We start from the raw sequence: 17,549 nt of genomic DNA on the forward strand, positions 1-17,549 counted from the left end.
TAGTCATTAAAAATCTGATCATACAATGACAATCTTCTAACGGGACCAACTTTCAGTAAGAAATTCGAAAAAATTGGGCAAAACATAGATCGCAAAATGTATTTTTGCACAAAGGATGACAAGTGACTCCCGAACAGCAGCGTTTAGCGTTTTCAGTTCATTTACGAATGACTTGAGCCCGCGAAAGGATATCCACAGAAAACTTTCCCAGAACGTTTTTCTGCTCTAAAGAACACGTGAGTTATCTCCTTCAATATTAACTACCTTAAAGGTAAGGTGGCCAGTTTCAAGCTAAGACATGAATGATATGGTTGTTGAGTCATATGTTTTCAGTTTCAAGAAAAGAACCATCACTCATTAAAAATCTGATCATACACTGACACTCTTCTAACGGGACCGACTTTTAGTAACGAATTCGAAAAAATTGGGCAAAACATAGATCGAAAAATGTATTTTTAACAGAAAAGGCAAAGGCATCGTTTTCAGCTCATTCATTTATCACTTGATCCCGTGAAAGGATGAGCGCAGAGAACTTGCGCAGAACGTTTTTCTGCTTTGAAGGACAGCTCAGTTATCTCCTTGAATATTAACTACTTTGAACGTAAGGTGGTCAGTCTCAAGCTAAGACAGGTTAATGCCATGATTGTTAAGTCATGTGTTTTAAGTTTCAAGAAAAGAACCATCACTCATTAAAAATTTTATCATACACTGCCAGTCTCCTAACAGGAAACATCTTCTTCGAGGTAAGTTTTGATGTTAGAAAACTGGTTAAGGCTAATCTTTCAAAAAATGCTAGATATAATTCACCGCGCTTTAAGACCTTACCCTGGCCTCTTTGTTGAACTCTTTCCAGAGATCAAAATTCTTGATCTTTCTAAAGAAACGTGTAATATTGTTGATGCTTTTGTAAAGCAGTTGTTCACTAATTTTCCTTAGAGCCACTAGAGAAAGATCACAAGACATTATGCCAGAGTATTGCGGTTTATTCAAATTATTCCAACTGTAGATACACACAGTTTAATGCAGCCTGAAAATACCAAACCAATCCACCGAAATATGTTTTTTTTTCCTGTCTCCGCTTTCTTAGGAAGCACTGAGATGTAATATTTACAAGTTTTTAAACTCCTTGCAATTGCTGTTTCGCTCTCTACGGTGAAATATCTTGAAACGCGTCGGGAGTTTTTGCTTTTGTTTTGTTCTAAATGGAGAGTGAAAAATGAAACTTGTAAATCCGTTACACTGTGAAATGTTTTTTGTCTCGTCTTGCAGGCACCAACATGATGAACAAGTTTTGGACCACAATTTTTGTCATGTTCGTTATGGCTTCTCTGTTAATCGATAACAGGTCAGTCAGACACTGTATATCATTTAACTCACTTGAATTAACTGAATGTGGCCTTCTAATGGTGTATTGTAATACTAATATTGCTGACAGTAAAGACAAGTAAAAAATATCCTGGGCACAGTTGTTCAAAGCCCGATTAAGCTAACCCTGGGTTAACGTGAGGTTTGATTTCAGTTTCAAAAGACTTTTGCCCATCATTTTTTTTTTTTTTTTGGCTTATTATCAGCTTTTAAAAACACTTTTATCGAGCGAGGTGAAAACCTCGATTAACTTTTAATCGGGGATTAACGTTAATCGGCTTTCGAACAACCGGGCCCTGAAGCATATCTGCCCAGGGAAATGGCATGACAGTTGCAGACCAACTGACATTGGGTTTGGGTGGTAGCCATTCTCGGAACGCGCAAACAATTTTTTCGGGGTTTTGTACTGAGGCTAAACTGGGACAGAACATCATTTCTCGGTGGTTTCAGACTGAACCCAAAAAAGCGAATACAAGACAAACAAAACATCTTCGGAGACCCAGGGGCAGATGGGGACTCTCCGTGTTGAGTGAGCGACCCAAAGATCTTAGTGATGTAATAAGAATAAGCTGTGCTTTTTCGTCCGCTGTCACTGTAGGGTTTCCCTGTAGTGTAGTGGTTATCACGCAGGAGACCGAGGTTTGAATCCTCACCGGTGAACCATATTTTCACATAGTACGTTGTATCTTGCATTTACACGTTAACTTGTTAACTTTGTACCTTTCATATAACAGGTCATTACAGTGATCCTATGTGAAAATATGGCTGATTCACTTAGTATGAATATTCCGTGCTGTCTTTGTTTCATGCCCATAGGGAAGACGAGGAGAATGTTGAAACAAGTGGAAAAAAACCATCGGTTTTTTCTCAAGGGGAAGGGTATTGTGAAAAGGAAAAGCAAGAAACCTGTGTCCATTAATTGTAGTTGCTATTTCCAAATCCAAATAGACTTCATTGGGAAAGCCTGGTCAACAATGCAACTAGCTTTAGATGACTTCCACTCGCCTATTGGAGTGGAGACAATAGTCTTTCTTAGTACTTTAATTGCGGCAACGATAAAAATTTAGTCAGTTTTATTTATCTGACTAAATCAATTTAGCTGCTATATTTGTTAGTATGCTTACCATTTGCACGAAAAATACGAAAATTTTGGTTGAAAACCACATGGAACACAAAATTCCTGAAAAAATCCATCCTCAATTTTCAGGGTGTTTACAGATCGAGTTACTCTTCTTTTTCCGGTTCGCAAAGGAACGTCGGAAACGTCTCTACCATTTGTCATTTCTCCCGTTTTTAGCCGGAAGTACTAGTCGTGCGGTAATATAATGAAACATGGAAAGCACCATTTCTTTCGGTTAGTATGCTGTTTAAAGAAATCTTACCATTATTCAACGATGATCACAATCTCGTTTTTTCCGTGCAAATGGCAAAAAACGCAATATTTAAAGCAGTTACAGTAAATGTTTATTTGTATTTTTCAGTGAAGCATTTGGTTTTGGCGCCCGTGCAGGTTTTCGAAGGAGAATGAGTAGAAAGAAAAATGACCATCCGGTAGCATCACAGAGTGCGGATGAAACTACTTCTCCAAGAAGCGCTGAATTGATTTCTCCATCAGCTGTCTTTGATGAGGAATTGACAGACGAACAATAAACAAAGGATAATGTTTCGTCAAAAAACTAAGATTAAAAATGAGAGAGAAACCACAATTTTATCAATGGAAATTGTGAACTTGATTTAATTATTGGCTGTTCTCTCTAAAATTGTTACTGATATTACTGGTATTATTTATGTTATAAACAAAAGTGCATTGATCGAAATAAATTGTAAGCAATTATTACAGAACGAAGAAAAATTGCTCATCGTTTTATTCCACATGTTGGACTCCTGCCACGTTTTTTTTCGCCATTTAAGTTGTACGTACCACTCGTTGATTTAAAAAGTCTTCTGCGAAGTCAATGTTTAGTAATTCACAAAAGCCTGTCTTTAATTTTTCTAAACTAACTTATCGGCGTCGAAATATAAATTTCAATCACAAATTACAAATTTGCTGAAAAAAGACAAAATAACCCTACCTAGACCGGGCTCTTTTTTCCCTTCTGGGGCCGGGGAAGGGGCTGATTGCCTTCCCACCCCCCTCCCTGTCATAACTTTCCAAGTATAAAAGCTATGACAATGAGACTTAGAGGACACTTAGTACGTCAAAGTATATCTCCGTTGAGGTCAGCATCGCAAAGTGATGACGTCATATGACGTCGTAATTAGGTCATGATTGCCAATTGGCGGCCATCTTTGGATCCGCCATCAAGAAAAAACGTCAAGAAAGCGCCAAAATTGGGCAAAAAGTAAACAAATCCCAATAAAGGAACACTAATGAGAGCTAAAAAGATAACCGTTATGGGAAGAAAAGTGATTTCTCTTTATCTTAAAAAGAGATTTTCTAAGTCAATCAACACTAACTAATAAAATTTTCAGAACTTAATCCCTTGTTTCTTGGTACCAGATTATATTGTGAACCTCGCAACTGAAAGCTTGAGAATTGAAAGTTGACTGAAAAAATTAAATCTGGCCAGGAAGTAGAATTGGTACGTCAGTCCAAAAATTCAAAAAAGATATTCATTGGACTTTTGCAAGTAACAGCAACAGTAACAAGAAAAATTTCTGCTAAAATAAAAGTTCAATTTGTAGAAGACGTCATATTCTTCCAACACTATTTGGATTGTTATATATTCGTCACGGAAAAGTCGGTTATTCCGTTAAACTAAATAACAACTCGGCTGTTGTGTTGTTTGATCGTGGGCATCCACGCTTCTGGAATTTCAATTCCATTATCCCTGTTTATGTTGTCAGGGTGAAGTCTTATGTGAATAACTTCTTTAATCCTACGGGTGTACCAATGTGGGTCTCGATCAATAATCTTAATCTCATCCCAGAGTGGATAGTGGCCCGTCGCATTGCTGTGTTCTGAAACGACGGAGGATTGGGTTCGAGCAAGCCGTATGTCTCTATCGTGTTCTTTAATCCTTTCATGCATAGATTTTCCCGTCTCTCGCCACACTCGCAGGGAATCTTGTAAGACTACTCCGTCTTGTTTTGCAGGATCGACAGTGTCCTTAGGTCTGAAAACTGTCTGTATGCCTTGCTGTTGTAGGCAACGGCGAAGAGCCTCTGATAACCCTTTGACGTATGATAGCACCGCAGTAGTTTTAATTTCAGGCGCAGGTTCTGTTGTGGCTGTTTGTTTCGTTGTTTTTGTAATGATTTTCACAAACAAAAACGGATAGTCATTAGAAACAAGAACTGATGAGAGGTGTTTCTTTTCTTGCGAGATAACTGATGGTATAGTTATGAGGTGTTTCGATCTATCGTACAGGCACTTGACAATACCGCGTTTTACAGATTGTGGGTGGTGTGAATCATACGTTAGGTATTGGTCAGTGTGTGTAGGCTTTCTGTAAACACTGGTAGAGAGGTAGCCATCCGAATCTCTAGTTACCAACGTGTCAAGAAAGGGTATGGTGTTGTTGGTCTCAGTTTCCATAGTGAAGCGGATCGTCGGTTGATGACTATTGGGGTGTCGCAGGAAAATGCCAACTTTGTCACGACTCAAGATGGTAAAGGTGTCATCCACATAGCGTTTCCAAATCTTAGGCATACAAGGCGTGAAAGTCAAAGCTTGTTGTTCACAATCCTCCATGTAGAGGTTAGCTATGACAGCGCATACTGGGCTTCCCATGGCTGCTCCCTCTCGTTGCTCATAAATTAATCCACCACACTGGAAGTATGTGGATCTTACAACGAAATCCAAGAGGTCCGCAATCTGTGAAGGTGTTAAAGTCATGCGGTTAGCAAGACACGGGTCAGCCTTTAGTTTCCGTAACGCGGCCTGTACGGCACCATCGATTGGTACGTTGTGAACAGTGATTCTAGGTCAAAAGTCACTTTCCAGTACCCTTTCACCGTTGATAGTGGACACGAAATGAGCTGAGTTGTTAACTGTGTACTCTGATTTCCCTGTTAAGGGAGAAAACACATCGGCTAGGTAGGAAGACAGATCATAAGCAAAGGTGTCCACACAAGAAACTATAGATCTCAGTGGTGTATTTACCTTGTGTATATTAGGAAGGCCATAGATTCTAGGTGGTTGCTTATGTTTGGGCTTGATCTTATTATATACGGACTCTGTCAGGTGCCCACCTCGCTTCAGGTTCAGAGGCTTTTCAGTGAACTTTCGGCTCAAACGGTCCGTTGGGTCTTTATTGAGAACTGATTTTTCAAGTATCTCAGAAGCATCTTTAGGCTAAAGAGTAGCTGTTATACTCTTCGCAATAGAGTGGCTATCTTTCATCTCATTTTCCTTAGCCCTCTGAGCAAGTCTGATTCTCTCTTTTAGCAATCTCAAGGATGCTAGCTCGGCTACTCTGTGACCGCCTTTGGTTGGAACTGGCGAACGGACCCGAAGGTCTCTAGGAACAACGTGGTTCCTTACGCACCTTATGAGAAAGGTGAGGTGGTTAGCATATCGCGCGAGCTTGCATGAGCGACGCTCGTGTCGACGAATCAACCTAAGGGCTGTGCGCCCATATTTCAGGTCAATATTATGAAAGGTGTTCGTCATCGTGGTTAAAAATGATAGCTGAGTTAATCGTTTGTCCGGCTCACGATTGAGTCACAAAGACGTGGATCGCGACAAAGATGTGGATCGTGATCATTAAGGACTAAACAACGGTCTTGCCAAACATGATGGATAACTTCGTCGACTCTATACCAGCTCAGATCTTAATAGCAGCCACCCCTCCCTCCCCCATCCTTTCCAAACTAAAGGACGCTTCTCTTCGGAAGGCAGCATAGGCCACTCTCTGTTTAAAACAGTTTTACTGTGTGTGGTTAAATAATAAATGTAACAAATTCATTTTACTGCAACATTAGTGCCGGTGCCGATCAATTCCAACCTTTAACATCCTCGCCGGGAATACCCCGGACATTTGACCGTGCACCGTAGCCGGGAAGTGGGGAATTTAAACCGGATTTTTCTTTTGGTCTAGCGGAATCGACCAATTTCGATATATTAACATCCTAGCTGGGCTACGAGGCTAAGGGAAATAAACAACGGAAATTACATTGAGGTTCAGAGGTGAATAATTAATTTCTCGTGTTTTATTCCGCTAAGCCTAGTAGCCAAGCTAGGATTTTAAAATATCAAAACTGGTCTATTGACGCTTGGGTTTTTCCTGGTTTCTGAGAAAAAGGAGTTTTTTAAGGACAAGAGCTCACCTTTGTAAACGAATGGCTCACCCCAAGACGAGCTTCAAAATAGTTTTTGACGGTGACAATTTAAACGAGCCAATATTCAAAAGTTTGAATGTCCGGGAGGTTGTCTGTGGGAAGGATGTTAAACTTTAGAATTGATTGGTTTATTAAAAGTTAGACTCGAGGGTAGGACAAACTAGCTATGGCGTTTTACATAGAGAGGAGAGAGGCACATCTAGTTTAACTGAATATTGTGCCCTTTGATAATTGCGCGGGAAGCCTGGGCAAACGGCGTTAAAAATTCGGTAGTAACTAAAAAAATTCCCAATTAATCCCTTTTGTCACTGCGCCTCGAGTGAATTCTGAACTTCATTAAAAAGGATTTAGTAGCAGCACTCTTTCCATCATTCACTCGCACTTCGCGTAATTGTTTTTGAAACGGAAAAAGAAGCATTCAGTGAACAGGAGTGAGCACCACTTGTTATTGTGGACCTCAAAAGAATCATATTTGTACGTACTATCTCTCCTTCAATTCTCGTTGTCATAGCTTTTGCACTTGCAAAGTTATGGAAGGGGACGGAATCCACAAAATAATCTGCGACAAAAAAAAACAAGTTGATTTAGAACAACTGCAAAAACTCATATCTTTGTTGTTTTTATCAAGTCTGTAATTTATGTTTGAAATTCAGACAAACTAGCTATGGCCTTTTACATAGAGAGGAGAGAGGCACATCTAGTTTAACTGAATATTGTGCCCCTTTGATAATTGCGCGGGAGGCCTGGGCCAACCGCGTTAAAAATTCGGTCGCGTATCTCTTTTTTTTTCATCGTAGGAACAAACGTTCATGAATAAATGAATTGAACCTGAATTAAATTCTGTTCTCTTCTAGAGGCTACATTTTTGTCTTTTATTGTTCTCATTGTCTTCAACAAAAAAGGGTCAATCAATTATTTGCGCGTATGTCAGGAGGGAGGGGACGGAGTCTTTCTACCAGTGTGACGTCACATAGCCATGAAAGAAGGCTTCTTTCAGCAGCCATATTGGCTACAATTTTAAGACTCAAATATGCCGTTTTTACAACGGTAAATCGAAAGAATAACTTCTAAGAAGTACTCAAAAGTTTAAACGGTGAAAATTGGACAGTTCCTGGCGAAGAAATCACACTTTGTTTGACAGATTACCGAACCAGATGCTAGGGGAAAAGGGCATTGATAAGCTTAAACACCCATCACATCACTTTGTAGAACTGATGCCAAACGCTACTGGAGATCCACGTCACGAAAAAAATTAAAGGTTTGATTGTCAAATTACTTAAATTTTCATTCAGGAAAGGTTTTTGTCTGTTTGCCTTTCTTTTTGTTTTAGATGAAACGAGAACACTTTGTAACCTTGCACTTACTGACATTACATAACCAGAATAAAAGTATTGTGTGGTCGTTGCGTTATCGTAAAGCAATTTCGGGCATGACAACAAGTAGCGTAACGCAAGGGTACCGAAACAATATCACGCTATTTTTGTGACTCAAACTATTCCATTAGCCATAGCGACGATTCCACCTGCACTTAGTGCTAAACATACACCGACTCCACCCGCGTAAACGCCCATAGGCGTCTTGTTACAATATAGAAAGGGAAAGTTAATTAGTTAATTAAAAATGCTATGGCAAATGGTAAGAGGTTAGTAATAAGCAAGTTTTGGAAAGTGCGCTGCTGGGTTAGGAATTGATACCAGAATCAGCAAAACGATTGTATATGGTAATGTATAAATAGTGCAGTTAATTTGCCATTTAATGTATCATGTGCATAGGCTTGTTTCTTGTAAAAAGAAAAACTTGCTTCACTACTCAGTATTGAGAAAATGTTGCATAGAATCATCAAACTCGTCCATAAATGGCGTGTGAAACACTGGGGACACCGTTCCTGTGAATTTGCTTTTGTAGCTTCGGTTTCTGTAGGTAAGGATATCATCCATTTTGTACTTCATCCATACGTGTAAAATATCCGAGCAATCTAAGTTGTAGGGGTATTTCGATTCCATGGCAACATCAGTTATATAAGCCGTTTGGAAGTCGATTTCGTCATGGGGACCGTTCAATTCAGCCATTCTGGAAAAAAATAAAGTGTGGAGATTGTATCACAAGAAAATGCCAAAAGTGGAACAAGCAATCCTCTTCCTATACATAAGTAAACTGCCGTTGTCTCATCAAAATTCTGAAGGTCCAAATAAATCTCATCTAAACTCGCAAAGTTTGGTGGTTATTATGTTAAGGGCTCTCAATTTTTTCGCCCAGCAAGTTCCCAGTCCCTCGTAAACTCCCATTCTGAATGTTTTCTGAATGTCGAGAACTCAACAACCTCATTCCCAGGACTTTTCATTTGTACATTGGCAATTTATAAGGGAAATGTCCTGGGAACCAAGTTGAGATCTTCAGTTTCCTCCCCTTCTGTGGGTATGAAAAGAACTTTAATTTTCGTCATTCTAGTTTCTTTGAGAGATTTTGACACAGAAAAACTATAAGTGCCTAAGACGTGGAGAGGACAGCGAAAATGATTATGATAATGACGACAAACATTATTACCTGGCAATCCACTTTTGGATTTCGCTCTCCATAACTTGCTTGTCCGGGACTTGCATATCTCCCGTGATGTAATTCACAGCCCAGTGCGCCTGCGCGTCAAACATGGTAAATGAGTAGATATCTAGCAATGCCCCAATGTACAGAACCTTGTTATTTCCACCATTGATCCACAGGATGCACTTGTAGAGTCCTGCTGGGTACAGGACATTCGGGCTCTTCAGGCGCAAGCGCTCTTCAAGGAAAGGGAAGGAGTATTGGTAACCGGTGCAAAGAATGATGTCATCCACTTCTGCTGTGGTACCATCTTTGAAATGGACGGTGTTGCCCTCGACTTTGGTCATCAGGGGCTTCTCTGTTATCTCAGGGGGCCACTTGAATCCCATCGGTTTCGATTGCCATGTGCAAACAATCTTTGTAGCACCGTATTTGAGACAAATAAGAGCGATGTCTTCCGCAGAATAGCTGGAACCGACCACAAGAACTCTCTTGCCCTTGAACTGAGAGCCATTCCTGAAATCGTGCGAGTGGATAACTCGACCAGGAAATTTGTCAATTCCAGGGAAGTAGGTCATGTTTGGAACAGAGAAGTGACCAGACGCCACAATCATGTGGTCAAACCTCTCGGGTAGAATTACCTGGTCCTCTGCAAGGTTTTTGACAACCACTGAAAAGTCATCGGTGGAGTCGTTGTAGGTCACTTGGCGAACAACGTGGTTGAAACGAATCCAACGACGAAGATTATTTTTGGTCCAGCGACCTGAGAAAGAAAGCGTTTGTTCAAGAAAAAGCGTCTTACAAATAAGTGTTATTATGGATATGGTGGCTTCGCGAAAAGTCTTTTGTTTCCCCCTTTTTCGACGTCGAAATGTCAAGCCACAGGGCCATATGGCATCCGGCTACCGACTGAAACGCCCGGGATTTTAACGCTTTCGTTAATGTTTCTACAAAGGTCTCGTATAAGAGCTCCCGCGCTTGTTCCATAAAGCATCTTAAGATGAGTGGGATTTTTCTGCAGTCGTTACCTGCATTGTGAAGGATTTTGTCAAGCGTACTATAGGATCACTCGGCGGAAGGCAGTAAATGGAGGATAAAGGACAACACAACAAGAGCGCAAGAGATCCCTGGAGTGCAGGGAACGACTGAACATATGACTGAAGAAAACTTACACTTTTTTGCAAGATGCTTTATGCAACTGAGCCCACTGACTAGCTTCATGAAGTACTCTTAAGTTAATTAAGATATATCTTAAGTATCGTTTCTTGACAAAAGCCCATTGTTGGAATAAAGACAGACTAATAAATCACTTTATTCAAGTGATAATGTATTTAGCGAAAAGCACTAATTGGGGACACTTTCCAGATCGAATTGGAATTTAGAATTGTTGGCTTTTGAGGAGAGGGGAAAATCGGAGTACCCGGAGAAAAAAACCCATCGGAACAATGACGGGAACCAACAACAAACTCAACCAAATATGCCGCGCGCAGAGTCCGGGAATCGAACACGGGGCACATTGGTGGGAGGCAAGTGCTCTCACCACTGCGCATGCTTCCCTTAACTATTGTCAAGAAACAATACCTAGGACACCTTAGCAGGGCTTCGTGAATTTGGCCCCAGGTCCCTGTCATATGACAAGGATGGTCGGTGCCGTGGAAGGCAACCAGAAGTCGTTCATTTCCAGTTTTAGATCATTTTTTACATCATCACGTCAAGCCACTGAAGTAAAACATGAAGGGAAGCAGAAGCTGTCCGATGTAATATTCATTCACGCTTTTAAACATTCAAAGTTCTTTTATTACCTGATATTAGCCCCCGGCCCCGGGGGTACCAGAATTAGACTTAAATGTTAATACTCACCCTTCAAATAATCGTAAAGAACCTCCCTGGGTGGATACGATGGAATGGCTTTCCCAAAATGTTCGTCAAAGGTATAGTCTGGATATTCCACACCTTCCTTGGGACCATTGGACCACAATCCTTGGTACATACTTCCATGCACTGGCTCTCCATATATATCGGTACCTAAAAGAGGAAGCCAAGTTGAAAAATAAAGAAGTCAATTAATGTCTTCGCAATGATTTTAGACTGAATCTTCATGAGCGTCCTTTGTATCATGCGTCATAAGGTCAGAGAACGGAAGGTTCTGTCTCTCACACGGCTACGAACTACTGCAGACAATTAGCTTAGGCTTGAAGTTTGTCTGAGCACGTTCAAACGAATGTTAAAACGTTCGTGCTCATTGGAGTTTTGCAAAGTTGTTGCAACCTTGCTGTCCAGAGCCAGCGTTGTACTTATCTAGTGGGACAGTCAGTGGGACACGACTATCTCCTACCAAGAATACTTAATCTTATTGGCCAGCGGTCGGTCGCCACTCGCCACTCGAGACTATGAGACTATGAGATACTGGAATTTTTTCACCTCAGAACAATTAAGAGCCGTTTACGGGACAGCCAATCAAAAAATTTCATTTTTTTTTTTTCAATTACCCCTGAGTCTCACTTGGCGACTAATTGCAGGCCAAAGAGCGTGAGGAATCTGGGTACGAGACTAGAATTCTGACTGAATGCGTTGTCGAGTCACGATAGAAACCACCGGAGCGTATTGTCACAAGGAAACATAAATAAAGTGGTTGGACTCCTCACCAGTTTCCCACGAATATTTCCAGAGTCCGCCCCAATCAGACTGTTTATCAAAGCACACAATCTCCGGAATCTCCTTCCCTTGTGTTTTCAGTCGATTAAAGTGATACAACACAGACATGCCACTGGGCCCTGTACCTATTACACAAACGCGCTTTGCTCGAGACATCTCAGCATGAGCAGTTCAAATCTGTTCCTGAAAAATAAAAGCAGACATAAACGCTACAAAATGTAAACAAACCGTACAGGATATGGTCTTTGCAGCAACAGCAAGGAAACATATTTCGCTCGATATCAAAGAACAATAAAACTTGGGAACGAGGTTAAAGGTATTAATTATTGTCCAGTCAAGTTAAAGGGGCACTGGATTTTCATCGCTTCTATGATCTCCATGTCCTCCATTTCGGCGGTTGATCATTCTTCAGGGACGTCTTTCCATTCTGAGTTCCTCAGACATGCGTGATCTTAAAGCCGGACATTTTGCAGCTAACAGTCACATGGTATCGAATCCGCCATGCTGGAGAGCAAGTTGCGCACTGGAACATCAAAAAACAAAGCGACTTCATCTAGTCAAACTTGAAGTTTCTTTGTTTTGAATGTCTCGGTGCGTAGCTTACTTTCCAGCATGGTGGAGATTGTACCATGTGACCGTTAGCTGCAAAGGGCCCATTGCAAAACGAAAAAAATTGAGGACCGGACCAGGTAAGTGCCATCATATCGCATGCTCACAATCACCACCCATTGCGCATGTGGACAATCGTGACCCGAAAACTGCTACCACTTCACTTCACTTTTATTTTAGGTGTTACCTTGTAAAGATATACATGCACCTACTACAAGCAAAGAAAGAAAACGTGAGGGGTAATCCTTGACTCGGTGGCTACGCCCCGAGTAAATAGTGTTGCACTGTTATTCTTCCAGCAATTCTTTATATTATTTTGTAATTGATGTTAGCAGTAGCAACCATAAAATCATGTCTTCCAAGCTAAAAGTGTTGTGTGTTTATGAAATAACATTGTTAAAGTAGACACGACAACCGTTGCAGGCTGTAAGAAGAACCTCAAACGGAAGCTCTTGCAATAAAACTCTTTCTTTTAGACGACACAACGTTAGAATATTTGCACGTTTTATAGCGGGAAGATAAGAAGATTTTAACACACTGGAAATGTTGATTTCGTTGTCATTGCATGTGGCATATTGAGTTTTTCTCTTCGTTATTCTACCTTTCTACCAGGCCCGGGTTATTCGAAGCACGATTAGCGCTAATCCAGGTTAATTACCATGACAACTTATGGGTTTTGTGTACACTTAACCCAGGATAAGTGCTAACAGGGCTTTGAACAACTCTGGCCAGATTTTCAACAATCTACCCATTTATTCCCTCTCTTCTTTTTTACTCTTTCATTTTTTCCTCACCCGTTCTCACCTTCCGCTTCTTTCATTTCTCTTCTCTTTCGTCCTGTCTTTCCTTATCTCTCCTTCCATTTCCATCCCGCAATATATTCCACTTTACAACTAATTCTCCCCTTTTGGCCATTAGCTTTTCTAACAGTGCCAAACGTTTACAGTGTTTACTTTGATCCTACTTGTCGCGCCTCCGAAAATATAGTAAGAACTACCCACATTACCTGTCGGTCTTTTCTTTAAGCTTGAAAAACTTTGATCCGACAACGTTAATTGAAATAGCCGTATATATGTTACTTATGTTAATTCATTCACATTTGATAATGATGACATGAGGTCGTCGAAACGTCAAGTAACATTTTTTTGTTAATTTTGTTTTTAAAATGTTAAAGTTAAAATAATCGGTCAGTATGAAATATGGAGTGCGGACTAAGGATTGCGACTAACTGGGTATAAAACGCGGACTGGGTATATGAAATAGCTTAGACTAAAATTACAGGTTGTTCGAGGTGCCATCAAGTTCATCGGTTTTTCTAACAACCATCGGAAATGTACAATAATTGATAAAGATTACGATTATTTTCGCAAATATAATGATCATTTGGCTTCGTCCAATTTTGGGGGCAGTACTTTTGACTGTTCCATCCATGTTTTGGGGACTTTCAAGATGCTCGTGGTGCATTTCTTACCTCAGCAAAGTTTCCGTTGCACAAGCTTATTCTCACGAAGACATGTTCTGGAGCCGTTGACTTCAACAGGCAAGTGCATTTTCTTTTTGATCGTAGCGAATGATTTTGTCCGCCACGTAATCATCGGGCCCAAAGCCCGATTAAGCAAATCCTGGGTTAACGACCGTGAAGTTTGATTGAGTTTAATAACTAATCAATAAGCATTTTTCCAAAAGATTTTTCCCAGTCAGCTTTGATTTAGACTTTTCTTTACCTTCAGCTTAAAAGAGGTTTTTGAAAACATTTTTAACAGGCGAGAGGAAAACTTCCGTCAACTTTTAATCATGGATTAGCGTTAACCGGCTTCAGACCTGCCGGGCCCCAGCCAGGCGCATAGAAATAATTGCGACTATAACAGCTTTATATTGGTAATTGAATTGAGTGGAGTGCAATTTGGTCTGAAATCATACGCGTGATTTCAAAATCAAACGAGCGGGCAGCGCGAGTTTGATTTGAAATCACAAGTATGATTTCAGACCAAAATTGCACGACACGAAGTTCAATTACCACTTAATTACATCCATTTTGAAATCACAGAGTATCATTGTCAATATTAATATTCTATTTGTGTTACTTTCTTTCCATTTTGATGGGCTAAAGAAAGGATGCAATTTAGAGCAAAAAAAATGGTGCAATTTGGGAATAAATTGCATCATTTTGGACCAATCAGATTCCAAGGATCACCAGTGATTTCAAAATGGATGTAATTAATCCTGAAAGTGCATGGATTCTAAATCGACTATATGTAGGCGTACCACAAAATCACATATCGTGAGTAACAACCAAGAAACGCGTTACTTTTGAATTATGTGACTTAATTTTTTAAAAAAAGATGTTTGCTAATAAATCACTGTTTAACAGGGTGTAAGACGTTAAAAATTGTTTGAAGATATTTTAATATCTTCATTCAAAAATATTGAATAGTTGCTTTAAATGAGCTCAAATGCCAAGAGGCTGAACCCTGGGCCGAACGCTAAAAAACTAAAATACCGAACACTCTTCAGTGCAACCCTACGTATTAAAAATCCAGCTGTTTTGTCTAGATAAAGCATGTTTACACTATCGATCCTCATTATTTAAACACCCAGTCTGTGTTTTATACCCAGCCCGTAGTCCGTAGTCCGTAGTCCGTAGTCCGTAGTCCGCAGTCCGCAGTCCGCAGTCCGCAGTCCGCAGTCCGCAGTCCGCAGTCCGCAGTCCGCAGTCCGCAGTCCGCAGTCCGCAGTCCGCAGTCCGCAGTCCGCAGTCCGCAGTCCGCAGTCCAACGATAATTTTTTTAAAAAACAATACATCTTTTATACGGACCGTCTGGCGGAATAATAAACTAACATTATCACGCAATACGTGATAAAATGCACACACAGTTGTGGTGCTGTTTATCATGTCTTACAAGATGATTCTAACCGTCTTTAGACTGTGGATGAAATCAGATGAAGGTTCAACGAGCGTGATCACATAGCGTGACTGTTGAAAAGATGACAAAATACATTTCAGTTCATTTGTTTTGGTTGGTTTTGGACCAATTTATTGGACAAAATTCACTGAGTTTGATTTATTTAAGAACATAATGGACCGCCGACATTGAACACTCACCATATTCTGTATCCGTGAGATCGATTATTTGCATTACAGTGTCAGAGATTTGACTGGCTTCATCTCATTTAATTTGTCACTCGTGAGCATTACTTCTTGATACACCGATTAAACAACTACTTTCAGTGAAAAACAGCAAATTAATAGGAAAACTACTCACCAAATCCAGAAATTCTGGAGAGTCACCGTCGTATTATACAAAGCGAGGATCGAATCGGGAGGATCGTAAGACGAAACACAGAATCACAGTGGTCAGCGGCGTTGCTGAAAAAGCATTCATAAAAGCGAGACAAATCCGTCCAGCATCCTACGGCCGAAATCAAAATCCTTATCGTTCAAAATTTTGCCTCGCGAAATGATCCCCGACCCCGAACTGATCCTCCAATTGACCCCCCAGTTATCCCCAACTAATTTTCGGAACAGAATAGCGTGCTTCACTGTCGAATTGTGAACAGGTCTCTCGGGTCTGAAGGCTGTTAGACATTTTGGGCATACAACTCCTTTGGTCTTTTATTCGTTTTTTTTTTTTTTTTTTTTTTTGGTTTACATTTCCTTATTAAGCTTTGAATTACATTGTTCAAAAAAATATTATCTTCTCTCAGCGGGTAATAATTGTCATTTTCTTTTGGCTTTGTTTTGTAGAAATTCTGTCAGAATTCAAAATAAATAGTGACTTTTATTTTGATTGGCGTCCACTTTATCAACTTTATCCGATGTTATAGAAAACGCTCTAAATACCTCTTGTGTTCCAATTTTCGGCCTCTTTTGACTCAATTATTCAGCTAAACCGGGCCTAAACACAATGGGCCAGTTATTTAAACAGTCTAACTTAGGCCGCGGCTTAAGACAATCAGTGGGCCTCCAGATCTGTTTATAGGAGGTTTATTTTGGGGAGATAAATAGTTTTCTAGTCTGGGATGCAAGCCTTCTTGTTACTTTAAACAACCGACAATGTTTAGATATGACTGTGGGCAGAATTGAAAATGGCTTAGACGTGGTTTTGTTAAGCACCGTCTAAACTGTCTTTTTATAACTGACTCAATGTAGCAAGCAAACCGCGCGGTTTTCAATTCTTCTTCTGTTTTGCTATTTAAAAATTGTAAATTCAGGAAATGAAGATAAGCCTCCAGAAACGAAATTAGAATTGCCGGATGTGGAAGTAAGTTTAAAACGATGAGAAACTTTCCGCATAGTAATTAAGTTATAATTTTTGCGAACAACCGTGCTATGTAATCTTGCGTAATGTAGTCACTGTATCGGCAAAATTCGTCAATAATATGGACGTATATTTTCAAAAAAATCACAGACTCAAATTTAATATTAAACAGCAGTTAACGTTACCTAAGGAAAGTCCGAGTTTGCACGTGTAAGGTCCAGTTGCTACTTCCTATTTTTTCCAAGCCACTTCGGCTCTGATGCCATTTTCTTGAGAAAATGGCGGAGGATTTGAGTTTCATGTACGATGCCAACTTTTTGGATGAAGTTGATTTCGCGTTTAAGAAGTGCCCTCTGAAATTTGCGCCCAAGAAGGAACAATTGCAAGCTATTTATTAAGTCGTAACCGGGAATGAGCTGTTCGTGAAAGCAGCCACGGGATTTGGCAAGTCTGTTTGCTACATTACAATCCCTTAAGTTTGAGATTACTTCCTGTGATCTGAAGATGCTTCCGAATTAGATGTTTGTAAGTCAGTCCTTCTCACCGTGAGTCCGTTAAAGGCACTGATGGAAGATCAGCTGAACTGAAGACATTCGAAAGTACAGGGTGAAGGAAGAGGCAGTTGTGAGTCAGGGACTACTGCTATTCATGCATCGCTCAGTTTGCAAATTTTCACGTGCAGACTTTTTTTGACACTTTGGTGCAATGCATAAGCGAGCGTTCTCTTTTTTTCCCGTTGGCTCCAACTGAACAAATCTGACTTTAAGCTGGCCACCTTACGTGCAAATTAGTTAATATTAAACGAGATAACTGACCTGTCCTTTGGAGCAGAAAAACGTT

The 17,549-nt window shown here is 40.2% G+C and overlaps 1 protein-coding gene and 1 long non-coding RNA gene across 7 annotated transcripts; one reads left to right on the top strand and one right to left on the bottom strand.

The window, feature by feature from the left end:
• Nucleotides 1-217: 217 nt before the first annotated feature.
• Nucleotides 218-3,176, top strand: LOC146463828 (uncharacterized). 4 transcript variants are annotated; one of them, XR_014856790.1, is made up of 3 exons: nucleotides 218-236; nucleotides 1,270-1,345; nucleotides 2,847-3,176. It is a non-coding gene; the product is annotated as an uncharacterized LOC146463828 (long non-coding RNA). The 4 variants fall into 4 exon arrangements; XR_014856788.1 differs by lacking the exon at nucleotides 218-236 and adding an exon at nucleotides 598-743; XR_014856787.1 differs by lacking the exon at nucleotides 218-236 and adding an exon at nucleotides 616-742 and having other exon boundaries at nucleotides 1,261-1,345.
• Nucleotides 3,177-5,645: 2,469 nt separating this feature from the next.
• Nucleotides 5,646-15,811, bottom strand: LOC146463829 (uncharacterized). 3 transcript variants are annotated; one of them, XR_014856786.1, is made up of 6 exons: nucleotides 15,714-15,811; nucleotides 11,832-12,024; nucleotides 11,047-11,211; nucleotides 9,193-9,949; nucleotides 5,819-7,207; nucleotides 5,646-5,773 (listed from the first exon to the last, which is right to left on the bottom strand). XR_014856786.1 is itself a non-coding variant. In XM_085083983.1 (5 exons), the coding sequence occupies exons 2-5, from the start codon at nucleotides 11,995-11,997 to the stop codon at nucleotides 8,454-8,456; spliced, it is 1,353 nt and encodes a 450-aa protein (XP_084940109.1). In that variant the 5' UTR covers nucleotides 11,998-12,024; nucleotides 15,714-15,810; the 3' UTR covers nucleotides 7,218-8,453. The 3 variants fall into 3 exon arrangements, 2 of the variants coding, with proteins under 2 accessions (XP_084940109.1, XP_084940110.1); XM_085083983.1 differs by lacking the exons at nucleotides 5,646-5,773; nucleotides 5,819-7,207 and adding an exon at nucleotides 7,218-8,718 and having other exon boundaries at nucleotides 15,714-15,810; XM_085083984.1 differs by lacking the exons at nucleotides 5,646-5,773; nucleotides 5,819-7,207 and adding an exon at nucleotides 7,218-8,718 and having other exon boundaries at nucleotides 11,832-12,018; nucleotides 15,714-15,746.
• Nucleotides 15,812-17,549: the final 1,738 nt, after the last annotated feature.

Source organism: Pavona decussata, unplaced genomic scaffold (assembly GCF_977016875.1).
Source record: "Pavona decussata unplaced genomic scaffold, jaPavDecu1.1 SCAFFOLD_174, whole genome shotgun sequence".
In the NCBI taxonomy this organism is placed as follows: domain Eukaryota; kingdom Metazoa; phylum Cnidaria; class Anthozoa; order Scleractinia; family Agariciidae; genus Pavona; species Pavona decussata.